Raw genomic sequence first — 27,671 nt, forward strand, 5'->3', positions numbered from 1 at the left:
AACCATAGCCTATAGTAAGGTACACCCCACCATCTCCTGGATGCATGCTCACAGCACAAGACTAGGACTAGGAAGGGAGTAACCGTAGCCTATAGTAAGGTACACCCCACCATCTCCTGGATGCATGCTCACAGCACAAGACTAGGACTAGGAAGGGAGCAACCATAGCCTATAGTAAGGTACACCCCACCATCTCCTGGATGCATGCTCACAGCACAAGACTAGGACTAGGAAGGGAGTAACCGTAGCCTATAGTAAGGTACACCCCACCATCTCCTGGATGCATGCTCACAGCACAAGACTAGGACTAGGAAGGGAGTAACCGTAGCCTATAGTAAGGTACACCCCACCATCTCCTGGATGCATGCTCACAGCACAAGACTAGGACTAGGAAGGGAGTAACCGTAGCCTATAGTAAGGTACACCCCACCATCTCCTGGATGCATGCTCACAGCACAAGACTAGGACTAGGAAGGGAGCAACCGTAGCCTATAGTAAGGTACACCCCACCATCTCCTGGATGCATGCTCACAGCACAAGACTAGGACTAGGAAGGGAGTAACCGTAGCCTATAGTAAGGTACACCCCACCATCTCCTGGATGCATGCTCACAGCACAAGACTAGGACTAGGAAGGGAGTAACCGTAGCCTATAGTAAGGTACACCCCACCATCTCCTGGATGCATGCTCGCAGCACAAGACTTGGACACACACAGCGAGATAGAATGGAAGTGGCTTCTTAACTACCAGAGTTATTGAAAAATGCTCAATGAAACTGTACCTCAGACATGCTTTAACGTTTAAAAGATATTCATATCAAGTAGGATAAAGACAATTGAAAGAGAAAAAAGAAGCTATCTAGGTAAGCAGGTGTACAGTGGTTCGAAAAGAAGACGAGTGATGCTGCACAGCGGATAAGTAGAGTATGAAGTGATAAGAAAAGAACAGAATCAAAGAGGAAATGGAAAGAATAGGGTTCTGAGATGCGGTGTGATGATTTTTTCAGCTTTCCCTAACACACTGAAGAAAAATGTTAATTCAAATACTTTTCCAGGCCTCTTGACAGAGAAGTCCCTTTACATTCGATTAACCCATTTGCCTCACATTTAAATACCATAGGAGTTCACTAAGAAATCACATTTAAATACCGCTCTACGGCCGTCGTCATCACACTATTATTTAGAAAATCATACAAAACCAACCAGTAAATACTCCTTTCTGAAAATCTGCATGCATGATAACGAAGTAATAAACTTACCAATGCCGCTATTTTAGTACGTCTGCTGGGTGTGGTACACCTCAAAACATTCTTCTAAGTGAAGAGCTATGCCACACTTTTTGCACTGCCAGCAACTTTCGCTTCTTTTACCCCGGCTGTAGCACACATCACACCTTCTTGTGACTTTTGATTTCTTCTCTGTAGGAGGAATACGCATAGGAAAGTGGGCCCATTTAGCTTGTAATCTGGTTGGGGTGGTGCTCGTTGAAGGTCGACCTCGAACCGAGTACTCCGGCAACTGAACAGTCTCTAGTAGCTGCTGCGCAATGCTAGTTCGGAAGTCCGTGTAGCTCGTCTTTCTGTTAGCAGCGATCTTGTGATACACAGTGAAGGAATTGAAAATACACATATCTAGGAGGTAAAAGAATATTTTCCTATATCCTTTCACTGTGCGTTGCATGACGGGGAACAGAGCTGTAACCTGATCCTGAAGATCAACACCACCCATCCCCTTCTGGTATTAAAGGCCACACTTGGGCTTTATCGCTTCTTCCCTCGGAGTTTGTCCTCTCTTTCGTCTGAGTTTGCCTGTCCCTGTCATGTCAGCTGATTTGTGTTTAGTGGTGAGAAAGCAAACATCCTTGTTATCTTTCCACTTCACACACAACATACTGTTGGCAGCCCACGCCTCATACTCTCCACGTTTTAGTTTCGTCTTACTGATATCGCGAGGCATGTCTTTTCGGTTCTGTCTAACAGTTCCAATTACATTCATCTGCTTGTCGTGTAGCCTTTTGAATAAATCTGGGGAAGAATACCAGTTATCTAAAAACCATGTATGTCCTCGGCCTAACAACAGTTCACACATGTTGAGCACAATGTTTGTACTTGCTGGCAGACTTGGATCCATTACATCATCACCTACATAAATTTTGAAAGACAGACAGTAGCCAGAACTTGATTCACAAATTTTGTAAATTTTATTCCAAACCTAGAACGTTTAGACCTATTACACTGGACATATGAAAGGCGGCCTCTGAATTTCATTAGACTTTTATCTAGAGCAATGTCTTGTGAAGGTAAATATAATTCTGAAAATTTTGAGCAGAAATGTTGTATTATAGGCCTAATCTTCCTTAGTTTGTCACTACTATCGACTTGTTCATCGTCAACAAAATGTAAAAATCGTGAAATTATAATAAATCTTCCCCTGCTCATGGTTTCACGAAAAATAGGAGTGTTTATACACCTGTTTTTACTCCAGTATAACTGTATTCTTGACTTTCGCACTTGTGACATTAGTATAAGTAACGCAAAATATGCCCTAATTTCGTCGGGTGTAGTCTCAAACCATTTGTCATCGTCTTTCAACTTTTTTCTGTCAGGATTGCTCAACTGTTTTGCTGCATATGAATTTGTCTCGACAGATATTTTGTCAAACAAAGGGTTCATGTATTCACAAAAAACTGCTGAGAGTTCAGATAGTGGCTGCGTATCAAACTTTTTCAATAAATTTTCACTAACCCCACTGTATTCACTAAACTTATGTACAACAGGTTTATTGTCACTTTTTGTCCAGTTCCAGTCAGTCAAGTTAGTCTGTGCCGAGGTACGAGCTCGTTTCGAAAGACTCGGCACACCGTCATTATTTGCTTCACTTTCCATGTCATCAGAACTATTATACGCATCGCTAGTACTCGAACTAAGGACTTCGTAGTCGCAAACATCACTGCCTTCAGTATCACTCTCTAAAACACTATCAATTAGCTTCATCAACACCAGCACGATGGCAACTGACAAGAGCGAAATTATGTGAAAAAAGATTCTCTTATCTCTTGTTCCGGAAGTGTGTGAGAACCTGTTGAAAGGGAAAAAACTGAAGACACATGTGTAAACTTCAGCTCAGAATGCATACAAGTGGCGTCTGTGGGTTAGTGACTGAACTATATGGAATGATGTACAGCTGTGCATCGCCGCGAGCAGAGCTCGTCATTTGATTCATATGCCACGAATAACTATGACGAGCTAGGGTCGTCAAATGATGCGATTGGGTTAAATAACATTTCTTGCAGAAATTTCTTAGGACTCAGTAAAAATGTTAACTATTTTTTTCAAATCATAGGAAAATATCAAAATATTACTAACCTACTTACCTACTTAGTATATCGCCTGTCCTATGGGTGTCAAAGAAAACAAGGTCCTGGCGCAGAACAGATGAAAACAATTCCAGCTTCATAGATGCAGCAACACGTTCACCAACACATGACAGTAAATATATGTAGAGAAAAGTGAAGAATGCCTTTGAACAGACAAAACAAATGTATTACATTCTAGAATAGACAAAGAAATCAGAGAAAAAACAGTGTAAACTAGTTTCTCTTCCGAAGATGTCTAGGGAACATTTTAGATGTTCATGGGGCCTGCCCTTTTTCTTCACTCTGTCTAAATTTCTGTACTGAATTATGCCAATCAATCAATCAATCAATCAATCAATCAATCAATCAATCAATCAATCAATCAATCAATCAATCAATCAATCAATCAATCACCAATGATCCGCATTTAGGGCAATCGCCCAGGTGGCAGATTCCCTATCTGTTGTTCTCCTAGGCTTTTCTTAAATGATTGCAAAGAAATTGGAAATTTACTGAACATCTCCCTCGAAAAGTTATTCCAATCCCTAACTCCCCTTCCAATAAACGAATATTTTCCCCAATTTGTCCTCTTGAATTCCAACTTTATCTTCATATTGTGATCTTCCTTACTTTTAAAGACACCACTCAAACTTATTCGTGTACTGATGTCCTCCCACGCTATCTTTCCACTGACAGCTAGGAACATACCACTTAGTCGAGCAGCTCGTCTCCTTTCTCCCAACTCTTCCCAGCCCAAACTTTGCAACATTTTTGTAACGCTACTCTTTTGTCGGAAATCACCAAGAACAAATCGAGCTGCTTTTCTTATGATTTTTTCCAGTTCTTGAATCAAGTAATCCTGGTGAGGATCCCATACATTTGAACCATACTCTAGTTGGGGTCTTACCAGAGACTTGTATGCCCTCTCCTTTACATCCTTACTACAACCCCTAAATACCCTCATAACCATGTGCAGAGATCTGTATCCTTTATTTACAACCATATTAATGTGATTACCCCAATGAAGGTCTTTTCTTATATTAACACCTAGGTACTTACAATGATCCACAAAGGGAACTTTCACCCCATAAATGCAGTAATTAAAACCGAGAGGACTTTTCCTATTTGTGAAACACACAACCTGACTTATAACCCCGTTTATCATCATATCATTGCCTACTCTCCATCTCATAACATTATCGAGGTCATTTTGCAGTTGCTCACAATTTTTTAACTTATTTATTACTCTGTACAGAATAACATCATCTGCAAACAGCCTTATCTGTGATTTCACTTCTTTACACATTTCATTGATATATATAAGAAAACATAAAGGTCCAATAATACTGCTTGAGGAATTCCCCCTCTCAGTTATTACAGGGACAGATAAAGTTTCACCAACTCTAATTCTCTGAGTTCTGTTTCCTAGAAAAAGAGCCACCCATTCAGTCACTCTTTTGTCAAGTCCAATTGCAATCAATTTTGCCAGTAGTCTCCCATGATCTACCCTATCAAATGCCTTAGATAGGTCAATTGCGATACAGTCCAATTGACCTCCTGAATCCAAGATATCTCCTATATCTTGCTGGAATCCTACAAGTTGAGCTTCACTGGAATAACCTTTCCTAAACCCAAACTGCCTTCTGTCAAACCAGTTATTAATTTTGTTAACATGTCTAATATAATCAGAAAGAATGCTTTCCCAAAGCTTACATGCAATGCATGTCAAACTGATTGGCCTGTAATATTCAGCTTTATGTCTTTCACCCTTCCCTTTATACACAGGGGCTACTATATCAACTCTCCATTCATTTGGTATAGCTCCTTCATGCAAACAATAATCCAATAAGTACTTCAGGTAGATACTATATACCAACCCACTGTCTTTAGTATACCCCCCAAAACCTTATCAATGCCGCTATTTTGTAGTTTTCAACATTTGTATCTTACTGTAAATGTCATTGTTGTTATAGGCAAAATTTTCTTTCCTCCCCTATCTGGACATTATACTTGTGACAAACAATCTTTACATACTGCTGACTGAAATTTTCTGCCTTTTGAAGATCTACATGTACACACTTCGCTTGTTCATTAATGATTCCTGGAATGTCCTTCTTGGATCTTATTTCTGCCTTGAAGTACTGTACCGGGAAATTATTGTGGGGTTTGAGCATGGGAAGGATCTCAGGTAGTGTTCGGTGTTTTTTGGAGCAGGTAGAGAGACGGATAGTATCGCAGGGCGAATAATAGATAGTAATACTTTTTTTGTAAGATTTATTAACAAATATCCACAGATATATCACCCCGCAATCAAATGGAAAACTCAAATTTGTACTTGATATTTGCCAAAAATTAAAAAAAAAGATTTATGTTGTGATCTTCTTGATGTCTGTTTGCTTGAGAATATATTTAAAAAAAATTTCTTCCATAGAACATGAACAACCTGCAGTCTTTCTAATTTTTAAACCACAAAAATGAACACACACTTGTCATGGAAAGTTTGATAAAATCTTTGGTCTCTTGCTGAATGCCTCTCAGTTCGTTTGAATCAAAAAAATGAAATTAGTAAAGCACTTGAAACTCCTAAAGTTCATCTAGGTAATGTGAATTAAATTAATTAATAACTCTGAAAATGAATTCATAGCAAAATATGAACTTCTTTTAAATGACGATAAAATTATGAATCGATATCCACACAAAGCACTTGTAAGAGCACTGTACTGAACTAAGCGCTTTGTAAAAGTCAGTCAGTCGTGATTACGCACTCAGAATACGAGAAGATCTGCTTACAAGTGTTGGAGTTGGTGACTTGGTGTCTGAAACATTCCACGGAGTGCGGACGAAGGCTCGAACTCAGCACCGGTGATGTTCAGTGAAGATACCACGTCTATCTCCCACGTCAACATCCCTCGATGGGTACCATAACTGAAGAAACCATGTAAATCCCTCGTTGGAAGCGATGTTTGATGTAGCAGGATCTCGTAGTACTTTTGCCAAGATTTCTGTTGTTCTTGGAGTAATGTCGGAACACGGAAAGTTCAATTGCCACTATTGAATTCACAAATATCATGGATATTAATACTACACACCGTCGTAATGCACAGTTCTATTCTTACACTGATTTTATAATGTTGAATTAACATTCACAGTCCATGCTGTAGAAAACACAGTTCTTATATACACAGTTCATGGGTTTGAGAATTAACACAGTTCATAATCGTCACTAATTATGTCTGAAATACGATTGTAAAGTAATGAACACAGTCCACAAGCACTTGAAAATGCAATTTGTAACAGTCTCCAAACAACTATTATTCGCAGATTAAGGTGATTTTATGGTTGTATTCGCACCACACTACTCTGTAATAATTAAGATTATTGTAAAAAGTCCTTAATGTTCACTGGGTTTTTCACTGTGGTGATCGAAAAATCAAGAAAATGCTCAAGAAAAATGGTTAAATATGCCCTGTTAAGGGACGAATATCGAGTAAATAAAGTTACTCACAGTTCACTGATGTATTATCGTAAAAGAAATATGTCTTAGACTGATTGAAGTTGTCGTAAATTATAATTTCAGTTTACCACACGCAATAATGTAGGATATTGTCACAGTTCAGAATTATGTGGCATTAGTACAGTTCACAGTGTCGTATAAAAATATTGGACATTTCAATTCTCACTTTCAATTATAGCTTTACTCTGTTAATAAATCCACAAGCATTATATTACGATAATTCACCCTGAGAAATGTCTAGAATCTTATCGTCGGCGCGGCGGAAACTTTACGTACGGTACGAAGTTTTGGGATTATTTCAACAGCGATCAATTATGGCCACAATTACGTCCTAACGAATAGTAACGGAACATACTTTCTGCATACACTGTGCACGCAGAACTCTGTACACGGGACTGGTTATGGCCTTGGCCCAGTGGCCTATATATACAGGTCTGGCGAGCAGCGCTCGAAATCAGGTGATGAAGGGGCAAGTATTCCTCCCAAACTTTAAATTATATTTCGCAAACCACTGGACAGATTGATTTCAAATTTTCAGGATTTTGTTTCCAAAACATTAGCTACAATTCAGCGTTGGTCTCGTGTTAATCAGTCTAGGCATTAAAAAGTTCATAAAAATAGCCGAGAAACTTCTGTAGGGGAAGTAAGCTGCGGGCGGCGGCGACGTCACTTGACCTTGCTTGACTTGCGTTCTCCCTCGTGGAGTGCAGTAGGTATGAGAACATTCTCTCACACAGCTGTGCATGTATCGGAACTGAATTGTATGCTACAAAAGTAAAATTTATAATTTCTATGTGCCAGGGCCTATGCCATCCTGGTACAGTACATTTACATACAATTCCATTTTTCACTAAAATTTGTATGACTGCCAATTATGCTTGCCATCATGTTATCCTTAGTTGCCTTCTTTGCTAGATTCAATTTCCTAGTAAGTTCCTTCAATTTCTCCTTACTTAACAGCCATTTCTAACTATTTCTTTCCAACCTGCACCTCCTTCTTTGTCTCTTTACTTCTCTATTAAAATATAGTGGACCTTTACCATTCCTTACCACCTTTAAAGGAATAAAACCTATTTTCACATTCCTCAACAATTGCTTTAAACCCATCCCAGAGTCTGTTTACATTTGTATTTACCGTTTTCCACCGATCATAGCTACTTTTAAAAAAACTCCCTCATGCCTGTTTTATCAGCCACATGATACTGCCTAATAGTATTAATTTTAATATCTTCCTTTATTTCACGTTTATTTTCAACTACCACAAAAACAGCTTCGTGGTCACTAATACCATCTATTACTTCGGTTTCTCTATAAAGCTCATCTGGTTTTACCAGCACCACATCCAGAATATTCTTCCCTCTAGTTGGTTCCATCACTTTCTGAATCAGGTGCCCTTCCCATATTAACTTATTTTCCATTTGTTGGTCATTTTTCCTGTTGTTCACATTATGTTCCCAATTGACATTTGGTAAAATGAGATCACCCGCTACAATCACGATCCTTTCCTTATCGTTTCCCACACAGCTGATTATCTTATCAAATAATTCTGAATCAGCGTCTGTGCTATCCTTTCCCGGTCTGTACACTCCAAAGACATCAAGTTGCCTATTATCTACAGAGATGAACCTTACACCTAGAATTTCATGTTTGTCATCTTTAACATTTTCGTAGCTTACAAATTCTGCTTTCACCAGAATGAATACTCCCACTCCCACCATTCCTATCCTACCTCTATGATACACACTCCAATTCCGTGAGAAAATTTCTGCATCCATGATAACATTTCTCAGCCATGATTCAACTCCTATTACAATATCTGGTGAGTACATATCTAATAAATTAATTAATTCTATTCCTTTCTTTACAATACTTCTACAATTGAGCACTAACATTTTTATGTCATCACTACTTGATTTTCACTTCTTTGTCCCTTCCCACCACTCCCTAGACCACCCTGTTCCCCTGAATGTGCTTCCCTATAACCCTTCCAAACAAATTTCCTAACTGATATGTACCACTGCCGTTTAAGTGAAGGCCATCTAAGCGCAGATCCCTATCTCCTACACAGCCATTAGGATCTAGAAATCTCGCTATCAGTTTCCTACATACCCACTCCATAACCTCATTTAAATCCCCGATCACCCTCCAGTCAGTATCCCTTCTACACAGTATTCCACTGATAACAAACTCCGTTTCCTTAAACTACACCCGTGCTGCATTTACCAGGTCCCACACATCCCCAACTATGTCGGTACTTATACCTGCTTTTCTTACGCTGTTAGTACTGACGTGAAACACTACCACCTTCTCCTTTCCCTCCTCCTTCTCTTCTACTTTTCTCAACATCTGCCATAACCTAATTCCTGAATAACACTCGACCCTGGTACCCTTTCCTCCACACACTTTTCCGACATGCCTAATGATGGAATCCCCCATGACCAGAGCCTCAACAATACGGACCGTATTTGATCCGCTCGACTCCTGGCCAGTCCTATCTTTCCTGACAGCTGTAGAAGCTACTTCCTCCTCCCTTTTCTCAATCCCATGACCCTGTTCCACCTGTCTTTTTCTATCCACTACTCCACATTTCCCTTTCCTACCTTTTTCCTTTCTTTACTTCCACACTTCTCAGCAACAGTTCGCTGTTCCTCATCTTCCCACGGTTGATCTACCTACAGTGACTCACACCGATTTCTCACAGACACACCTCCTAAATTCTGATCCTGAATGGAGCCCTTAGTCTGCAATCTCCTTCACCTTAAAACATTAGAACACCTGTTATCTACAATCCCCCCCTTGCCTTCCCATCCCTCTTTTACACCTACCGTATCCTGTACATTGTTTGGGGGAGGCCTACTTTCCTTCCTGTCCTCTGAGAGAATCCTAATTATCTCCCTCAAACTCTCCAACTCCTCCCTCATACTCCCTACTGCCTGGCCACACCCATAATTCTTACACTTGCACTCCTTTGCCATCCTTTACAAAATAATGAAAAGAAAAGAAAAAAATAACTTATTCTGTGCAAAATAAAAATGAGAGGAAAGAAATTTTGTCCAAGATAATTCACAAAGACCACACAACAATAAGGTAATTAATACAGGCTACTACTACACTACAATACTACTTAATTTTACAATTGTTTACTCCTACAACACCCTAACTGGATGAAAATTGCTGTTAATTACTGGAAAGAGAGAATAATACACAAGAATTACACAATTCTAAACCACAGTTAAGTCTACCCTAATTACTACAACAGAATTCTAGTAAGAGAGTTGCTACAGATACTATACTACACAAATATTTCATTGTAATAGAATAAACACACTATTTTCTACTAAGATACTGTAATAAACTACAATAATTTTAAACTACGTTCAGACTATGTCCAGATACTACAATACACTACTAATTACAACAGATTCCTTTCCTTTTCTTCCCATTATTCCGTAAATAATGGCTACGCAGTACAAGTGTAGGAACTGTGGATATGGCCAGGCATTAAGGAGTATGAGGGAGGAGTTGGACAGTTTGAGGGAGATAATTAGGATTCTCTCAGAAGACAGGAAGGAAAGTAGGCCTCCCTCAAATAATGTATAGGATACAGTAGGTGTAAAGGAGGGATGGAAAGGAAATGGCAGAATTGAAGAAGACAGGTGGTCTAATGTTTTAAGGGGAAGGAGATTGCAGGCTAAGGGCTCTGTTCAGGATCAGAATTCAGGACAAGTGTCTGTGAGAAATCTGTACGAGCTACTGCAGGTAGAACAACCGAGGAAAGATGAGGAACAGGCAGCTGTTGCTGAGATATGTGGAAGTAGGAGGAAGGGAAAAGGAAGGAAAGGGAAGATAGATAGGGCTGACCAGGAGGGAAGGGGTTCAAATGAGGTGGGTAGGGTTGAGGCTCTGGTCATGGGAGATTCTATCGTTAGACATTTGGGGAAAGTGTGCGGAGGAAAGGGAACCAGAGTAGAGCGTTATCCAGGAATTAGGTTGAGGCAGATGGTGAGGAAAGTAGAAGAGAAGGAAGAGGGAATGGAGAAGGTGTTAGTGTTTCACACTGGTACTAACAACGTAAGGCAAGCAGGTATAAGTACCAACATATTCGGGGATGTGTGGGATCTGGTAAATGCAGCACGGATTAATTTTAAGGAAGCGGAGATTGTTATCAGTGGTATACTGTGTAGGAGGGATACTGACTGGGAGGTGATTGGGGATTTTAATGAGACTATGGAGTGGGTATGTGGGAAACTGGGAGTGAAATTTCTAGATCCTAATGGGTGGGTAGGAGATAGGGATCTGCGCTCAGATGGCCTTCACTTAAACCGCAGTAGTACATATAAGTTAGGAAACTTGTTTAGAAGAGTTATAAGCAGGTACATTCAGGGAAACGGGGTGGCCTAGGGAGCAGTGTTAAGCGAACAGGGAACTGTAAATCAAATAGGGATAACATAAAAATGTTAGTGGTCAAATGTAGAAGCATTGTAAACAAAGGAATCGAATTAAGTAATTTAATAGATATATACTTACCAGATAATGTAATAGGAGTTGAATCATGGCTGAAAAATGATATAATGGATGCAGAAATATTCTCACGGAACTGGAGTGTGTATCGTAGAGAGAGAATAGGAATGGTAGGAGGGGGAGTATTCATTCTGGTGAAAGAAGAATTTATAAGCTACGAAAAAGTTAAAGATGAGACACATGGAATTCTGGGTGTAAGGCTCATCTCTAAAGATAATAGGCAACTAGATGTCTTTGGAGTGTACAGACTTGGAAAGGGTAGCGCTAACGCTGATTCAAAATTATTTGATAAGATAATCAGCTATGTGGGAAACGATAAGGAAAGGAACGCGATTGTAGCGGGTGATCTCAATTTACCAAATGTCAGTTGGGAAGGTAATGAAAATGACAGGAAGCATGAACAACAAATGGCAAATAACTTAATATGGGAAAGGCACCTGATTCAGAAAGTGACAGAACCAACTAGAGGGAAGAATATTTTGGATGTGGTGCTGATAAAACTAGATGAGCTCTATAGAGAAACCGAAGTAATAGATGGTATTAGTGATCACGAAGCTGTTTTTGTGGTAATTAAAAATAAATGTGAAAGAAAGGTATTAAAATTAGGACTATTAAGCAGTACAATATGGCTGATAAAATAGGCATGAGGAAGTTTTTAAAATGTAACTATGATCATTGGAAAATGGTAAATAAAAATGTAAACAGACTCTGGGAGTGTTTAAAGCAATTGTTGAGGAATGTGAAAATAGGATTGTACCTTTAAAGGCGGTAAGGAATGGTAAAGATCCACTATATTATATTATACTATATTATAACAGAGAAGTAAAGAGACTAAGAAGGAGGTGCAGGTTGGAACGAAATAGAGTTAGAAATGGTTATGGAAGTAAGGAGAAATTGAAGGAACTTACTAGGAAATTGAATCTAGCAAAGAAGTCAGCTAAGGATGACATGATGGCAGGCATAATTGGTGGTCATACAAATTTTAGTGAAAAATGGAAGGGTGTGTATAGACACTTTAAGGCAGAAACAGGTTCAAAGGAGGACATTCCAAAACACTAATCAACATGCATCAGGACGTATTAAACCTGCAAGAGATGTCACAAGAAGCTCTTAGGGCTGCAGTGAAATGGTTTTCATCTAATATACTACTCTGCAACGAGAATAAAACCCAACATATTCTGTTAGGATTGTCCAATAATATAGAAATTCAGTCAGTCAAGCTACTAGGTATTCATATTGATACCAAATTAAGCTGGGAAGTACATGTCAATCATGTCTGTAAAAAGATATCACGGGTCTCATATCTAATGTGGAAATTGAGGGAATTAGTAACAGCAGACTATTTGAGAATGGCATATTTTGGACTTTTCCAGTCCCATATTTCACATGGGCTGCTATTGTAGGGACATTCATCTTATGTCCATAATGTATTGCTAATTCAGAAGAAGCTTGTTCGTGTAATGTGTAAAGCTGGTTCTTCTGAGCACTGTTGTCCCCTTTTCATCAGGCTTAAAATATCTGCATATTTTTATCTCATTATTGTATGTTAAAAACCATCTGAATGAATTTACCATCAGGGAAAACATCCATCAACACAATACTCGTAATAAGGGTAATATTGATGTCCCAAGACATTAGACTTGTGAAAACAGGTAACTCACATAAAGTAATTAGTATAATATTTTTTAATAAATTACCATTCTCTGCACAGGATGTGTCCATCAATAATTTTAAAAGAAAACTGTGTAACTGGATGTTGCAAAATCCATTTTATGATATAAAAGAATTCTTAGAAATGAAAACTCTTAATATTGACTTTTAATAACTATATATAGATAGTAGAAATAATACTGTAGTATTGGATGACAAAACCTATTTCATGTAAATGATCAATGGTGAATAAATAATCTTATTCTTATTCTTAATAAATATTCTTATCATTACTGAACAAGGGGAGTGTGTATGCGAGGATCTTCAAAAGGCAGAAGTATTCTGTCAGCAGTATGTAAAGATTGTTGGTTACAAGGATAATGTCCAGATAGGGGAGGTGACTAATACTAAAGAAGTATTAAAATGTACTTATGATAACAATGACATTTACAGTATATTACAAAAGTTGAATACTAGAGAAGCAGCTGGAATTGATAAGATTTCTGGGGCTATACTAAAGGCAATGGGCAGGGATATACTACCATATCTGAAATACTTATTTGATTATTGTTTGCATGAACAAGCTATACCAAGTGAATGGAGAATTGCTATAGTAGCCCCTGTGCACAAAGAAAGGGTGATAGACATAAAGTTGAAAATTACAAGCCAGTCAGTTTGACATGCATTCCATGTAAGCTTTCGGAAAGCATTCTTTCTCATTATATAAGACATGTTTGCAAAATTAATAACTGGTTTGACAGAAGGCAGTTTGGGTTTAGGAAAGGTTATTCCACTGAAGCTCAGCTTGTACGATTTCAGCAAGATATAGCAGATATCCTGGATTCAGGGGGTCAATTGGACTGTATTGCGATTGACCTATCTTTTTTTTTTTTCTAGGGGCTTTACGTCGCACCGACACAGATAGGTCTTATGGCGACGATGGGATAGGAAAGGCCTAGGAGTTGGAAGGAAGCGGCCGTGGCCTTAATTAAGGTACAGCCCCAGCATTTGCCTGGTGTGAAAATGGGAAACCACGGAAAACCATTTTCAGGGCTGCCGATAGTGGGATTCGAACCTACTATCTCCCGGATGCAAGCTCACAGCCGCGCGCCTCTACACGCACGGCCAACTCGCCCGGTGATTGACCTATCTAAGGCATTTGATAGGGTGGATCATGGAAGACTACTGGCAAAAATGAGTGCTATTGGACTAGAAAAAAAGAGTGACTGAATGGGTGGCTATATTTCTAGAAAACAGAACTCAGAGAATTAGAGTAGGCGAAGCTTTATCTGACCCTGTAATAATTAAGAGGGGAATTTCTCAAGGCAGTATTATTGGACCTTTATGTTTTCTTATATATATCAATGATACGTGTAAAGAAGTGGAATCAGAGATAAGGTGTTTGCAGATGATGTTATTCTGTACAGAGTAATAAATAATTTACAAGATTCTGAGCGGCTGCAGGGTGACCTCGATAGTGTTGTGAGATGGACGGAGGGCAACGGTATGATGATAAACGGGGATAAAAGTCAGGTTGAGAGTTTCACAAATAGGAAAATTCTTCTCAGTTTTAATTATTGTGTTGATGGGGTGAAAGTTCCTTTTGGGGATCACTGTAGGTACCTAGGTGTTAATATAAGAAAAGACCTTCATTGGGGCAATCACATAAATATGATTGTTAATAAAGGGTACAGATCTCTGCACATGGTTATGAGGGTATTTAGGGGTTGTAGTAAGGATGTTAAGGAGAGGGCATATAAGTCTCTGGTAAGACCCCCAACTAGAGTATGGTTCCAGTGTATGGGACCCTCACAAGGATTACTTGATTCAAGAACTGGAAAAAATCGAAAGAAAAGCAGCTCGATTTGTTCTGGGTGATTTCCTACAAAAGAGTAGCGTTACAAAAATGTTGCAAAGTTTGGGCAGGGAAGTGTTGGGAGAAAGGAGACGAGCTGGTTGATTAAGTGGTATGTTCCGAGCTGTCAGTGGAAAGATGGCGTGGGAGGACACCAGTAGACGAATAAGTTTGAGTGGCGTCTTTAAAAGTAGGAAAGATCACAATATGAAAATAAAGTTGGAATTCAAGAGGACAAATTGGGGCAAATATTTTTTATAGGAAGGGGAGTTAGGGATTGGATTAACTTACCAAGGGAAATGTTCAATAATTTTTCAATTTCTTTGCGGTCATTTTAGAAAAGGCTAGGAAAACAAGAGATAGAGAATCTGCCACCTGGGCGACTGCCCAAAATGCAGATCAGTAGTGATTGAGATTTTTACTACTGAACTCAAACAGAAAGGGAAATTACAAATTAAAGTTTGAAATTCCCAAGACTACTCAAAATAATAGAATAAGCACTCTAATTTTTAATAAGTTACTATAATACACTACAATAATTTTTAAACTATGTTCAGACAAATCCTAATTACAATAGGTTATTACTAAGCACAAATAGAAATGAAAACTCCAATTAGGCCTAATACAGTAATAATAATTATAATAACAATTCTGCCTGCAGCAGCTGTTGAATCAAGCAAACTGGCTGTGCGGTTAGGGCAGCGGAGCTGTGCTCTTACATTACCATCCCATCATCGCCACAAGACCTATCTGTGTCGGTGCAACGTAAAGCAAATTGTAAAAAAAAGTTTGTAGTAGCTGTTGGTAATCGAATAGCTGGTCCCAAGCCTAGATAAAGGAGGAAGGTAAAAGATAGATTGAAATTGATCTCTCCCCTATCTACAACTTACTAACAATAAATCTACCCCAGGCCCTGATAGGGATGCCCAGGAGTTCTTGGTTATCGGATTCTGGGGGGCCGAGAACATCATGCACGAATGTATCAGAGCTTCCCAAATCTCTTCACCCTAGACGCAAGCACTTTATTTATTGGCACTCTTAACATCAATACTCTGTGCAAAATCGGCAAACTCAAACAAATAACAGATGTCTTGGATATGTTCAACATCCAAATTTTAGCACTTCATGAAACCAGGTATACTGACGAAATTCACTTTGAATCAGGAAATTGCAGAATCTATATAGGCAAGCCAGCAATCTCACTCCCTAACCAACCTTTGCAATTTGGAACTAGATTTATAGTCAAGAAAAATATTACAAACAGAGTGCTCAATTTCACAAAACCTATACTCTAATCAAACAATTATAATAAAAAGTAGAGGACTTCTGGGAATTGCTAGAAGAAACCACAGCATCACATCACACAAGTAAAAAGAAATGTAGAACTCATCATCTTCAACAGCAATCACTCATCTTCAGATGGCTGATCAGTGGTGACAAACACATGTTGAGGAGCTTGCTGGTAGTTGGCCATTTCTCCTCAGGACATCCCATGTTTTCTTTAAGTGTGCTTTTCCTTTGTTCTTCAAAATCTGCTACTCCCTGATGGACAGCGTTCCTCCAGGCCAAATGTACCAGTTATCAGTATCAGTGACATATTTTAACACCCAAGTTATTAAATACGGTCAATCCAAGCCATAGTAAAGTCCTTCAGAAATTTAAATCCTTAGAATTAAGAACTCCCTCTATTTCTCTAAATACCGACCCCGCACTTGCTCTTCCAAATAACGCCCCTCCTACACCAGCATCAGCACGTGAAGCTCCGCCTAACCCCTCTTCCCCTCAGCATTCCCCAGCACCTCTACCGTATCGATACAACACTAGAAGTAGGAACTTCAAACAGACTAAACACTGCAGATATACATCACATATGGAGAATGAGTAAGTACCCATTATTCAACAAATAGTTTTCAGTGATATACTCTCGACCTAATTACCCGCCATCAAGTTCGCTTCCTGTTTCATTCCAGAATGACAACACGGGCATCCACGTCTACATGGGACATATCTGGTTACACGAAATTGTCATTTAGACCTACCACCCTCTCTTATTGAGTTATTTTAGCAGTGTTTTCGACCAATGCTTCAATGTTAAATAGCGCTTCTCATCATACTACGAACATTATCCAACAATCCAAGATGTCTTAATCCATACCACCTCCAATTCGACTATGTATTTTCATCCAAATTTTAAATAATAGACTCCAACCTCATCTTGTACCGTACCTTTTAATTGTAATATTCTTATCCTGTGAAGCCTTGGTTTTGATAATCTGTTCCCCAGCCGTCTTATATGTTGTTCAAGGTTTTTTTATGAAGAAGTTCCATTTCAGTGTCAGACATGGATTAATTTTAGAATACAATGTGACACAATTACTTTTAGACAAACGTTTTAATCTTTCGAAGTTATTTTAGAATCCCCATCGATGGTATCTTTACCTTGTCGTCGTGGTGGGGCTTGTGTGGTCAAAAGATCCTGAGAGCTATGCCGGCGGTAGCTTAGCTACTGGTAGGGCCTCCCTTGCCGGACAGGTCGAAGGTGACGATCCAGACTAAAAGGGATACCCTGGTCCTCCAGGTTGGGGGTTGGGCATAGGGTTGACAACTCTATCCCGTTAAAAAACTGTTGAGAAGCCGCAAAGAATAAGAACAAACCGGACGGATAAAATTGATAAACGACCTAGGCGAGGAAATGGTTATGGATTGGTATTAGCGACTTGGAATGTGAGAAGCCTGCTCCAGCCAGGGGAAAGCAGAAAACTAGAAGAGGAACTAAGGAAGTATAATGTTGAAATCGCTGCTCTACAAGAAATTAGATGGCGGGAAATTGAGATGTTCGATTTATAGGATTATATTTTAATCAACAGTGGGAATAGCGATAACATCTGTGGAACACGGTTTATGATATCTAAACAACTGAAGCATACCTGAATGTCTTACAAGGCAGTAAATGAAAGAATCTGTATCATGAGAATCAGGGGCCACTTCTTCAATTATACACTTGTAAGCGTACATGCACCTACGGAAGAAAAGGAAGATGAACTAAAGGATAAGTTTTATGAAGAACTAGAGAAACAGTACGATGAGGCACCTAGACATGACATTAAAATAGTAATTGGGGACTTCAATGCAGAAGTGGGACAAGAGGAAGAATTTAGACCCACAATAGAAGCACAGAGTTTAGATTTGGAAAGTAACAACAATGGGTTACGGCTTATTGACTTTGCTACAGCAAAGGATATGGTAATCAGTAGCACTACATTTGAGCACAGGAGAATTCATAAAGAAACTTGGGAGGCACCAGATGGGAACACCAAGAATCAAATCGACCACATACTGATTGATAAAAGACATGTGACAGATGTACACAATGTGCGTACTTATAGAGGTGCGGATATAGATTCAGACCACTGTCTGGTGAAAGCTAAATTGAAACAAAAGCTTGTGGTAAGAGTCAGAGGTAAAGCAGAAAGGAGGAAAGGATTTAACCAAGAGCAACTTAATGATGATGCAAGGAGGAAGGAGTATGAAAGACAGGTTGACGAATGTTTGAAAAACCATAAAACTGCAGTAACAGTGGATGAATCATGGCGGGTGATTAAAGAAGCCATCACGAATGCAGCCCAGGAGGTACTAGGAGAAAGAAAGAAACAGCCAAAGGAGGACTGGTATGATGAAGTAAAGCTAGTCTTGGAGAAAAGAAATAAAGCAAGGATGATATATATGCAACGGGCAACAAGAGCTACTCACCAAACATATATGGAATGCAGAAGGGAAGCCAAGAATCTTTGTAGAAAAAAAGAAAAGAGAAATGGAAAAATATCTGATAAAAGAGATGCAACAAGATTATGAGCATAAGAGAAGTAGAAAGTTTTATAGAAACGTAAAGCAGAGAAAAAGTGGATTTCAACCAAGAGTAAGCTGCATACAAAATAAGGACGGGCAACTACTTGGAAATACCCAGGAAATATTAGATAGATGGGCGGAATATTTTGAGGAGGTTTTGAATCCAGTTAAAATACAAAACGAAGAATATGAATTAGAATTGCCAAATAGTGAATCTAATGAAGATGAATCTGAGGAATGCAATAGTGAACCTCCCACTTTGAAAGAAGTAAAAGGTGTCCTCTTATCGATGAAGAATAATAAGTCACCAGGAGAAGATGGAATAACAGCTGAGTTGTTAAAATATGGTGGAACGGTATTGATACAATCATTGTATAAGTTGATACAGGTAATCTGGCGAACAGAGAAATTACCAGAAGAATGGGAAACAGCTTTGGTGTACCCGATTCTTAAGAAGGGAAATAAATTGAAATGTGAAAATTACAGAGGGATATCTCTGCTTTGCATAGGCTACAAGATCTTTACCATAATAATAGCTAAGCGTCTAACACACAAAGCAGAGCAGGATCTTGGAGAATATCAGTGTGGATTTCGTGCAAACCGTTCAACAATAGATCATATCTTTACAATGAGGATCATCCTGGAGAGGTACTATGAATATAACATACCACTGTATCAACTGTACGTTGATTTTAAACAAGCGTACGATTCAGTGCAAAGAGGAAAACTACTCATCGAAATGAAAGCCCTTGGTTATCCTGGGAAGCTGATTAGGTTGGTTAAAACAGCTTTGAGTGGAAGTAAATCTAAGGTATGCGTACAAGGAAAAGTATCGCGAACCTTCGATGTAAAAGTGGGTTTGAGACAAGGAGATCCAATGTCTGCCGACATCTTCAATATTGCTTTAGAAACAGCTGTGCGTACCATAACTGCAAATCGTGAAAGAAACGTATATCATTGACTAATTCAAATATTGGCATATGCAGATGATGTGGCCATAATTTCTCGTACAAAGAATGCACTTCTCGAAACCTATGAAAAATTTGAGAGAGGAGCACAGCAAATTGGACTGGTAGTGAATAACAACAAAACTAAGTTCCTAGTGAGTTCCAGATCTAGTCAACCTCCAAATGCACTTAGGTGTGGAGAAAAGTGTTTTGAAGGGGTACAGGCATTTAGATATCTAGGCTCTCTGATTACTTCACAAAATGAAACATAAAAGGAAATAAACTCTAGATTGGCTGCAGGAAATCGATGCTATGCTGCCTTAATTCCAACATTAAGAAATAAACAAATATCCAGGAAAGCTAAGTTGACCATTTATAAGACTGTCATTAGACCAGTGGTTACATATGGAGCTGAGACCTGGGTATTAATTTTTTTTATTTTTTATTTTTTTATTTTTTTTTTATTTTTTTGCTAGGGGCTTTACGTCGCACCGACACAGATAGGTCTTATGGCGACGATGGGATAGGAAAGGCCTAGGAGTTGGAAGGAAGCGGCCGTGGCCTTAATTAAGGTACATCCCCAGCATTTGCCTGGTGTGAAAATGGGAAACCACGGAAAACCATTTTCAGGGCTGCCGATAGTGGGATTCGAACCTACTATCTCCCGGATGCAAGCTCACAGCCGCGCGCCTCTACGCGCACGGCCAACTCGCCCGGTGGGGTATTAAATAAAACAGAAGAATATAGATTAATGACATGGGAAAGAAAGGTATTGAGGAAGATTTTTGGGCCAGTTAAAACTGAACTGGGATGGTGTATTAGATCTAATCAGGAGCTTAGAGTCCTGTACCAAGAGCAGGATATAGTATCTTTGATGAAGACTGCTAGAGTGCGTTGGCTAGGACATGTCCATCGAATGGAGACTACAAGAAAGTGCTGGAGGGGCGTCCAGGTGGAAGACGATGTAGAGGTAGACCAAAAAAGCGATGGATAGCAGAGGTGGAGGCTGATCTACGTACCATGGGAGTCCGGAGATGGAGGACCAAGGTAATCGAAGAAGACTGTTGCGGAGACCAAGGTTCTGCAAGCACCGTAGCATCAAGGAGTAAGTAAGTAAATGATTTTAGTATGTATACATATTTTATTCAAAATTTTTTGCTGTAATTATTATGTAACCGCAGTATCAATACCATTAAGTGTTAATTTGTTAAGATTCCTTAGACCAGTGTGCGATTTATGATTGAACGAGGCTGATGGTGCCCAAGAAAAAGTGGGCGAAACATGTACCTTTAAAATTCTGGTAATTTCGATGTGTATTTGACCACACAGTAGTGGAATAAATTGTACCGAATAGGTGGTATTATAAATTACCCCTTGTGTGAACTTAAGTGATTAGCTATTTTCAATACGGAATAACGACGAGAATAATGGTTTGTAAAGGATTAGCCTCACAAATGCTCCGCGTATTTCTAATAGAAGGCCCCAAGGCTGAAGTGCCCCACACGATGTTCCCGAAGCTCGTGACTGACTTCTGTCTCAAGATTGCTTATGGCTGCAGTCGCTTAAGTGCGGCCAGTATCCAGTATTCGGAAGATAGTAGGTTCGAACCCAACTGTCGGCAGCCCTTAAGATGGTTTTCCATGGTTTCCCATTTCCACACCAGGCAAATGCTGGGACTGTACCTTAATGAAGGCCACGGCCGCTTCCTTCCCACTCCTAGCCCTTCCCTGTCCCATCGTCGCCATAAGACCAATCTGTGTCGTAAAGCAACTAGCAAAAAAAAAGATTGCTACACTCTTTCATGCACAAGTAACAATTATATGAATTATATATTAGAATTTCATCTTACCCTATTTAACCCTGCTTGTGTTCTAAGTACTGAGTCCCAGCTACTTATGCCGGTTAACCTTAATATGTCAGGTCACAACAATTCCTCCTACTCCCCATAGAGTTCGATCCTCGGAGGGAATTGCCGTCCTGAGTTCGTATCCCGGAGAGGACACGACACCTCCCTCCACTAGGGAGAAATGAGTGCTAGACATCCTTTGCATTCATTTCGCTACCATTTCAACATGACAGTCTATAGTCTTTCAGAAGCTGTATTCCTACTTACAGGACTACACTGTGCCAAATTCTCACCTGCAATCGTCCTTATCCCAGACGGCCCTACTAATTCTAACTCTGGCAACAATCCTTACTCATTGGGAGCCCTTCCACCTTGTCTGGATTGCTGAAAGTAGACGGTAACGTCCTCATCTGAGACTCTTGCCTTACTGTTGTCAGTAATTACATTCCGATATATACAGAGATTTTGACAGCGCTTCTTATAATCATCAATGCATTTAGGAGTGTACTTACACATCCTACAACAATTACAGCTAAAACACAATAATACATTCATTATCACTAAAACACTCACAGTTATTATTTGATATACACTTATATACTGGTAAGTCATCTTGTGCTTAAATTCAGTTTCTTGCTGTTGCACTAATTGTTCCACTTCTTCAGGCTTGTGACTGGCCCACTTAAGATCACAATATGATTTAATAAATTCCCTACAGTCACTCTATTTAATTCAGGGATCTGGCTTTATTTCACATCAATGTAACTGGTTTCACAGCAATCATATTCTAGAGTAATTTCAGGAATTATGTCCTTTTTCATAGCAGAATTCACTGATCCCAAACCTTGAATTTTACTATCTACAGCATATACAGTACGCAAATCCATAAAACTTATTATGCCTATAACTTGTAATTTTATGTCACTAGTGGTATCTTGCACACACACACACACACACACACACGTTACTTTTATTTCCTTAGGTGCTAAATAACTTATCATTTACGGGTATTCAGGTCAGTTCAAAAATTGGTAACGGTCTCTTTTCACAATTTTCTGGTATGTGACTTATACGTGTTAACAGACAAACTAAACAATTTATTTGTGCTGCTGTATTCCTTAATGGAAAATTAAATTTACATAGCCTCTGATTACTGTCTATTAACTTACATTGTTGTAGCTGTCCTTCACCTAACTGTGCATGCGTCTGTTTCTCCTTATATAGTATTACATACTCCTTCTCTTCCTGTAGGTTTACAAAGTGGTTGGGATTGTCCTTTATTATGGTGGGGAAGGAGACACATTTATACAATGAATATTTAATTCAACTTGTCAATGGGAGTCTTAGTATATACAGCAATGTGTCTTTCGTCAGGTAAACACTTACTGACGAGATATGATATGAGAGGTACCCATAACTTTCTCGTATTTCCACCGGCAGATCATAACCTTTAGGAAAATCTCCCTGTGACTTTTTATAGGCCTTTACTATATCATCAGGACTAAGGATCTGTACTAATCGTGCATTCATTATGCTATCCAAGACTACCTGATAATGTTCATGCAGCTGGAGTAAAATACCTTGTAACTCAATGAAGTGCTTATCTAATGTTATCTGCATTTCCGTCTGTTGGAATGCCTCCGAAATTTGCGAATTTTCATTCTTCATGTACTGTTTAAGCTGCTCAAAATTTTCACGCAATTTTATCTCATTCGCGGTAATATCATATAGAGTGTTATTAATAGACCATTAAATTAATTAAGGATAACATGCTCTTGCTCTCATTCACTAATTTTAACTTGATAAAAATCATCATCCCCTTGATCAAGTGTACCAAACAGTGTCTTAGCTACAGTACCTACTACTACGTTTATTAGACCTCTTTTGTTCTGTCCGTTATTCAGAAATGAGGAAAACAACGGGAAACTATCTCACTCTTCATTCCCTGGTACGCCCCTTCAGTGACACCTCCACCATCTATGATAGCTAATAGCGGACCTGTTGAGCATCCAACCAGCCTTCGGACTGAAGACCCAACAGACACATACACCCCCACCCCTTGTATACGATTTCCTTCTCGATATTAGTGCACAAACCTGTGCCCTTTGTAAGTTCTTACAAGCCAGAATATATAATTCAGATAACCAGTTTAATTGGACACATGTGATTAATTTCAATGTACAGCGTACAGCTGTACTTCACCCTTATCTGCAAAGTATGCACATGGCATGTTGTCGTATGGGTTATCTTTAAGTCTAACGGTGTTCCGCACACAGCTACTAGTGCCTTATCAATACGAAGCTCGCTGTCTCTGACCATTTGTTGGACATCGTGCATGCTTGGCCCGTGCTGGCCTGTGAGTCAAATGCAACATCTTTTATTATCTGGTGCTGACATAACTTTGTCTTATGCCTTTGTTACATATGTGTAACACTTAGGTGCTAGCATGACGAGGTGTCACTGTTTATCCCTGAGTGGTTTTCAGATACCCGTAATGCAGGGGCGTATTCTCCTTGAATGCAAGGCATTCACTGCATGCGTTATGATAACACAAAGAACTGTCTGATGTACGATTTTAGGTTGTTTTAAGTCAAATATTAACGATTTCATCTCTCAGAAGTTCAAAAGGTCCGCGCAACTGTACTAGTTCCGTTGCTTGACTACGTGTGGTGCTGGTGTAGTCTCGCCGTCTACTCCTCTCTAGCATGGCGGAGTTAAGGATGCAAGGCATTCAATCTTAAAATTGCATTCGGTGGCAGACGTAGTTCTGAAACCCTCCGAACGATGTCGCTGCAATTGAAACTTGGTCAGAATTTGTCACCCCATACCCGTGCTACCCTCTGCCATCTGTTAGCAACTTGGAGAAAGTCGACATGTTTACAGCGAACGGGACCCACAGATTATCCCCCAGCGAGAACCCAACGTGACGAAACTGACCAATGCCACTAAGGTGACTTTCCTCCAGTGCTTCAGTTGTGGCTAACTAGTGAGTTAATTCATTGTGTGTTTTGCTGATTAGCGAGTTCATTCTGTGTGTGCTGTTCCTGTGCTATTCGTCGTTTTCGGTCTTTTATTATATTTTGCGCTTATTGTGGTATTAACGATGGATGAGTCTAAAACGGATATAATTGTAAATCAGTTTACTGGCCGTTCGTTTGATGAAAAGATTCAAATAGTTCAAGCCGGGAGACCTCTACCTTCCCTCGTATATATCTTCTTTACCGGGCGAGTTGGCCGTGCGTGTAGAGGCGCGCGGCTGTGAGCTTGCATCCGGGAGATAGTAGGTTCGAATCCCACTGAAGATGGTTTTCCGTGGTTTCCCATTTTCAGACCAGGCAAATGCTGGGGCTGTACCTTAATTAAGGCCACGGCCGCTTCCTTCCAACTCCTAGGCCTTTCCTATCCCATCGTCGCCATAAGACCTATCTGTGTCGGTGCGACGTAAAGCCCGTAGCAAAAAAAATTCCTCTTCTTCTCCTCCTTCTTAATCTGCTTACCCTCCAGGGTTGGCTTTTCCCTCGGCTTTTTGGACTCAGCGAGGGATCCCACCTGTATCGCCTCAAGGGCAGTGTCCTGGAGCTTCAGACTCTGCGTTGGGGACAAAACTGGGGAGGATGACCAGTACCTCGCCCAGGCGGCCTCACCTGCTATGCTGAACAGGGGCCTTGCGGGGGATGGGAATATTGGAAGGGATAGATAAGGAAGAGGGAAGGAAACGGCCGTGGCCTGAAGTTAGGTACCATCCCGGCATTTGCCTGGAGAAGTGGGAAAACACGGAAAACCACTTCCAGAATGGCTGAGGTGGGCATCGAACCCACCTCTACTCAGTTGACCTCCCGAGGCTGGGTGAACCCCGTTCCAGCCCTCGTACCACTTTTCAAATTTCATGGCAGAGCCGGGAATCGAACCCGGACCTCCGGGGGTGGCAGCTAATCACACTAACCACTACACCACAGAGGCGGACTCTCGTAAATTTAAAAATAGAAAACAAGATCTGTGTACGCACGTTCAATCCAGGAACTTACAGTAAAACTGTTTGGCTCGAGTTCACTTACATGTAATTAGGGTGAGTAGAATTGAAATTTACTTAATACATTGTGTTAACTGCATGGTTACTAGTTGCATGCCTCAGTGGAGATTCCAGGATACGCCACTGCCGTAATGGTATCATTACGTAACTGACCGCATGGTGGTCCATGGTGCCGTGGGTCCTGAGTTCGACATACTCTCATGTCACATAATTGGACTTAACTCTGTTCCAAGCTTGAGGTTATTTGCATTGATTTGCCTTCGCATCACGTTACTGGAATTAGGATACGGCTCAAATATGCTTGATTTACTTTCAAGCGATCGCCTAACTACCTGAATTGTGGTTAGGGATCCTTCTGGAGGCGGTGGCTCTCCACTAGAAGTATCTCGCCTTCTCGGTACTCAACATCCTCCAAGAGGAGACGGCATCTCCGTAATTTGAGCGTAATGCGCTATGGTGCATACCTGAAGTTACCCACACGGTGGGCATAGTGAACGCAGAGTGGCGCAGATTTGACAGATTTGAGCCACCCTTCTGAAAAGCAAGCCAATCAGATCAGATATCAATTCTCTGAAATTTTCATTAATTGACACAAACTGACATATCTCTGTAAGATCCCCTCAATGCTGTCTAGTTCTACCTCATACGAACATTTTGAAACCATTGACAGAGGATATGCGTAAAGATGGTATGATCGAACTTTCCACATCTGAGGTGGCTCTTCCTGCCCTTCACACCTGTTTTCCATGGTTCAATCGAGCAAAGTTCTTTCGACATTATATCTGAACCAAGCATATATTGCTGGGGAGGTAAAGCATCCCACAGCATTTACTACAGATTGGAATCTATTTTAATTTAACCATGTGCCTATCCTTCCTTCATCTCGAGGTTGCTTGACTCAGTTCTTTCTGATGTAAAGTTTAAGTTTGTCCATCACTATCTGGATGATCTTGTTTTCAGTAAAACTTTCATGGTTTTTAAACCATTGAAAAGGTGCTATTCTCACCATGATGTTACCTAGGTTTCTTCTCCTAAGCCCCAGATGTCCTCCCTACGACATAATGTTTCATTCAATGGTATTGGTAGCAATGAATCTCATACCCTGACTACTTTAGATTTCAAAACCCCTAAGGAAAAAAAGGAAATTCCTAGATTTGTTGGCATGGCCAACTTTTTCCAAAACTTTTTTTTTGCTAGCTGTTTTACGTCGCACCGACACAGATAGGTCTTATGGCGACGATGGGACAGGAAAGGCCTAGGAATGGGAAGGAAGCGGCCGTGGCCTCAATTAAGGTACAGCTCCAGCATTTACCTGGTGTGAAAATGGGAAACCACGGAAAAACCATCTTCAGGGCTGCCGACAGTGGGGTTCCAACCCAATATCTCCCGGCTGCGAGCTCACAACTGCGCGCTCCTAACCGCACGGCCAACTCGCCCGGTCCCAAAAGTTTATTCCTAACTTTGCCTAAATAGCATCCCCATTAAATTCACGTCGCAAGGACACTAAATTTGTTCGGGGGCAACCTCAGCAAGAAGCTTTCGATCAATTGAAATTAGCATAATTTAATGTACCTGTTTCAGCCATTTCTGATTTTTTGAAACCTATCGTTGTGCAAACTGACAATTCTAACTCTGCTGCTGCAGGTGTTTTCTTGCAGGAATTTGAATCAGGAAGACACACTGTAGAATACGTTATGCTCTGGTAAAACGCTGGTTGTTTCATAATTGAAAAGGCCTAATCAAAGAAATTAAATTATGATCTCCTTCTGGGAACTCAACTTTTGATATAACATACGAGTTGCGTTAGTTGAACTGGAATGTCTAGCCGTAAACTTTTCCCTCGAAAACCTTTCCTTCTGGAAAATGAAACCAAGCTTTGAGCTGGGAGATTAAACTGTTGGGCAATTAAATCTCAGATTTCATTTTGAACTCAGGACACATTCGTGGATCAAAAAGTGTTGTGGCCGACAGTTTGAGTAGAATGTTTGCCAAAGTGCAAGAATATTACATGTTATAAATCTCATTTTTGGTCCGTATTGAAAATTTACAGTTTAACAACAATAAAGGTGTTTTAATTTAATCCACCTATTCAATACTTTTATTTCCAC

At 39.9% G+C, this 27,671-nt stretch overlaps 1 protein-coding gene across 3 annotated transcripts in view; it reads right to left on the reverse strand.

The window, feature by feature from the left end:
* The window catches only part of LOC136863899 (mitochondrial potassium channel ATP-binding subunit), a 789,801-nt gene that overhangs the window by 624,063 nt on the left and 138,067 nt on the right, over nt 1-27,671 (reverse strand). For all 3 annotated transcript variants that reach the window (XM_067140310.2, XM_068226044.1, XM_068226045.1), the window contains one exon: nt 3,373-3,518. In XM_067140310.2, coding sequence (XP_066996411.2) covers nt 3,373-3,518 — 146 coding nt within the window. The remainder of the gene's footprint in view (nt 1-3,372; nt 3,519-27,671) is intronic.

The sequence above is a fragment of the Anabrus simplex genome, chromosome 2 (assembly GCF_040414725.1).
Source record: "Anabrus simplex isolate iqAnaSimp1 chromosome 2, ASM4041472v1, whole genome shotgun sequence".
In the NCBI taxonomy this organism is placed as follows: domain Eukaryota; kingdom Metazoa; phylum Arthropoda; class Insecta; order Orthoptera; family Tettigoniidae; genus Anabrus; species Anabrus simplex.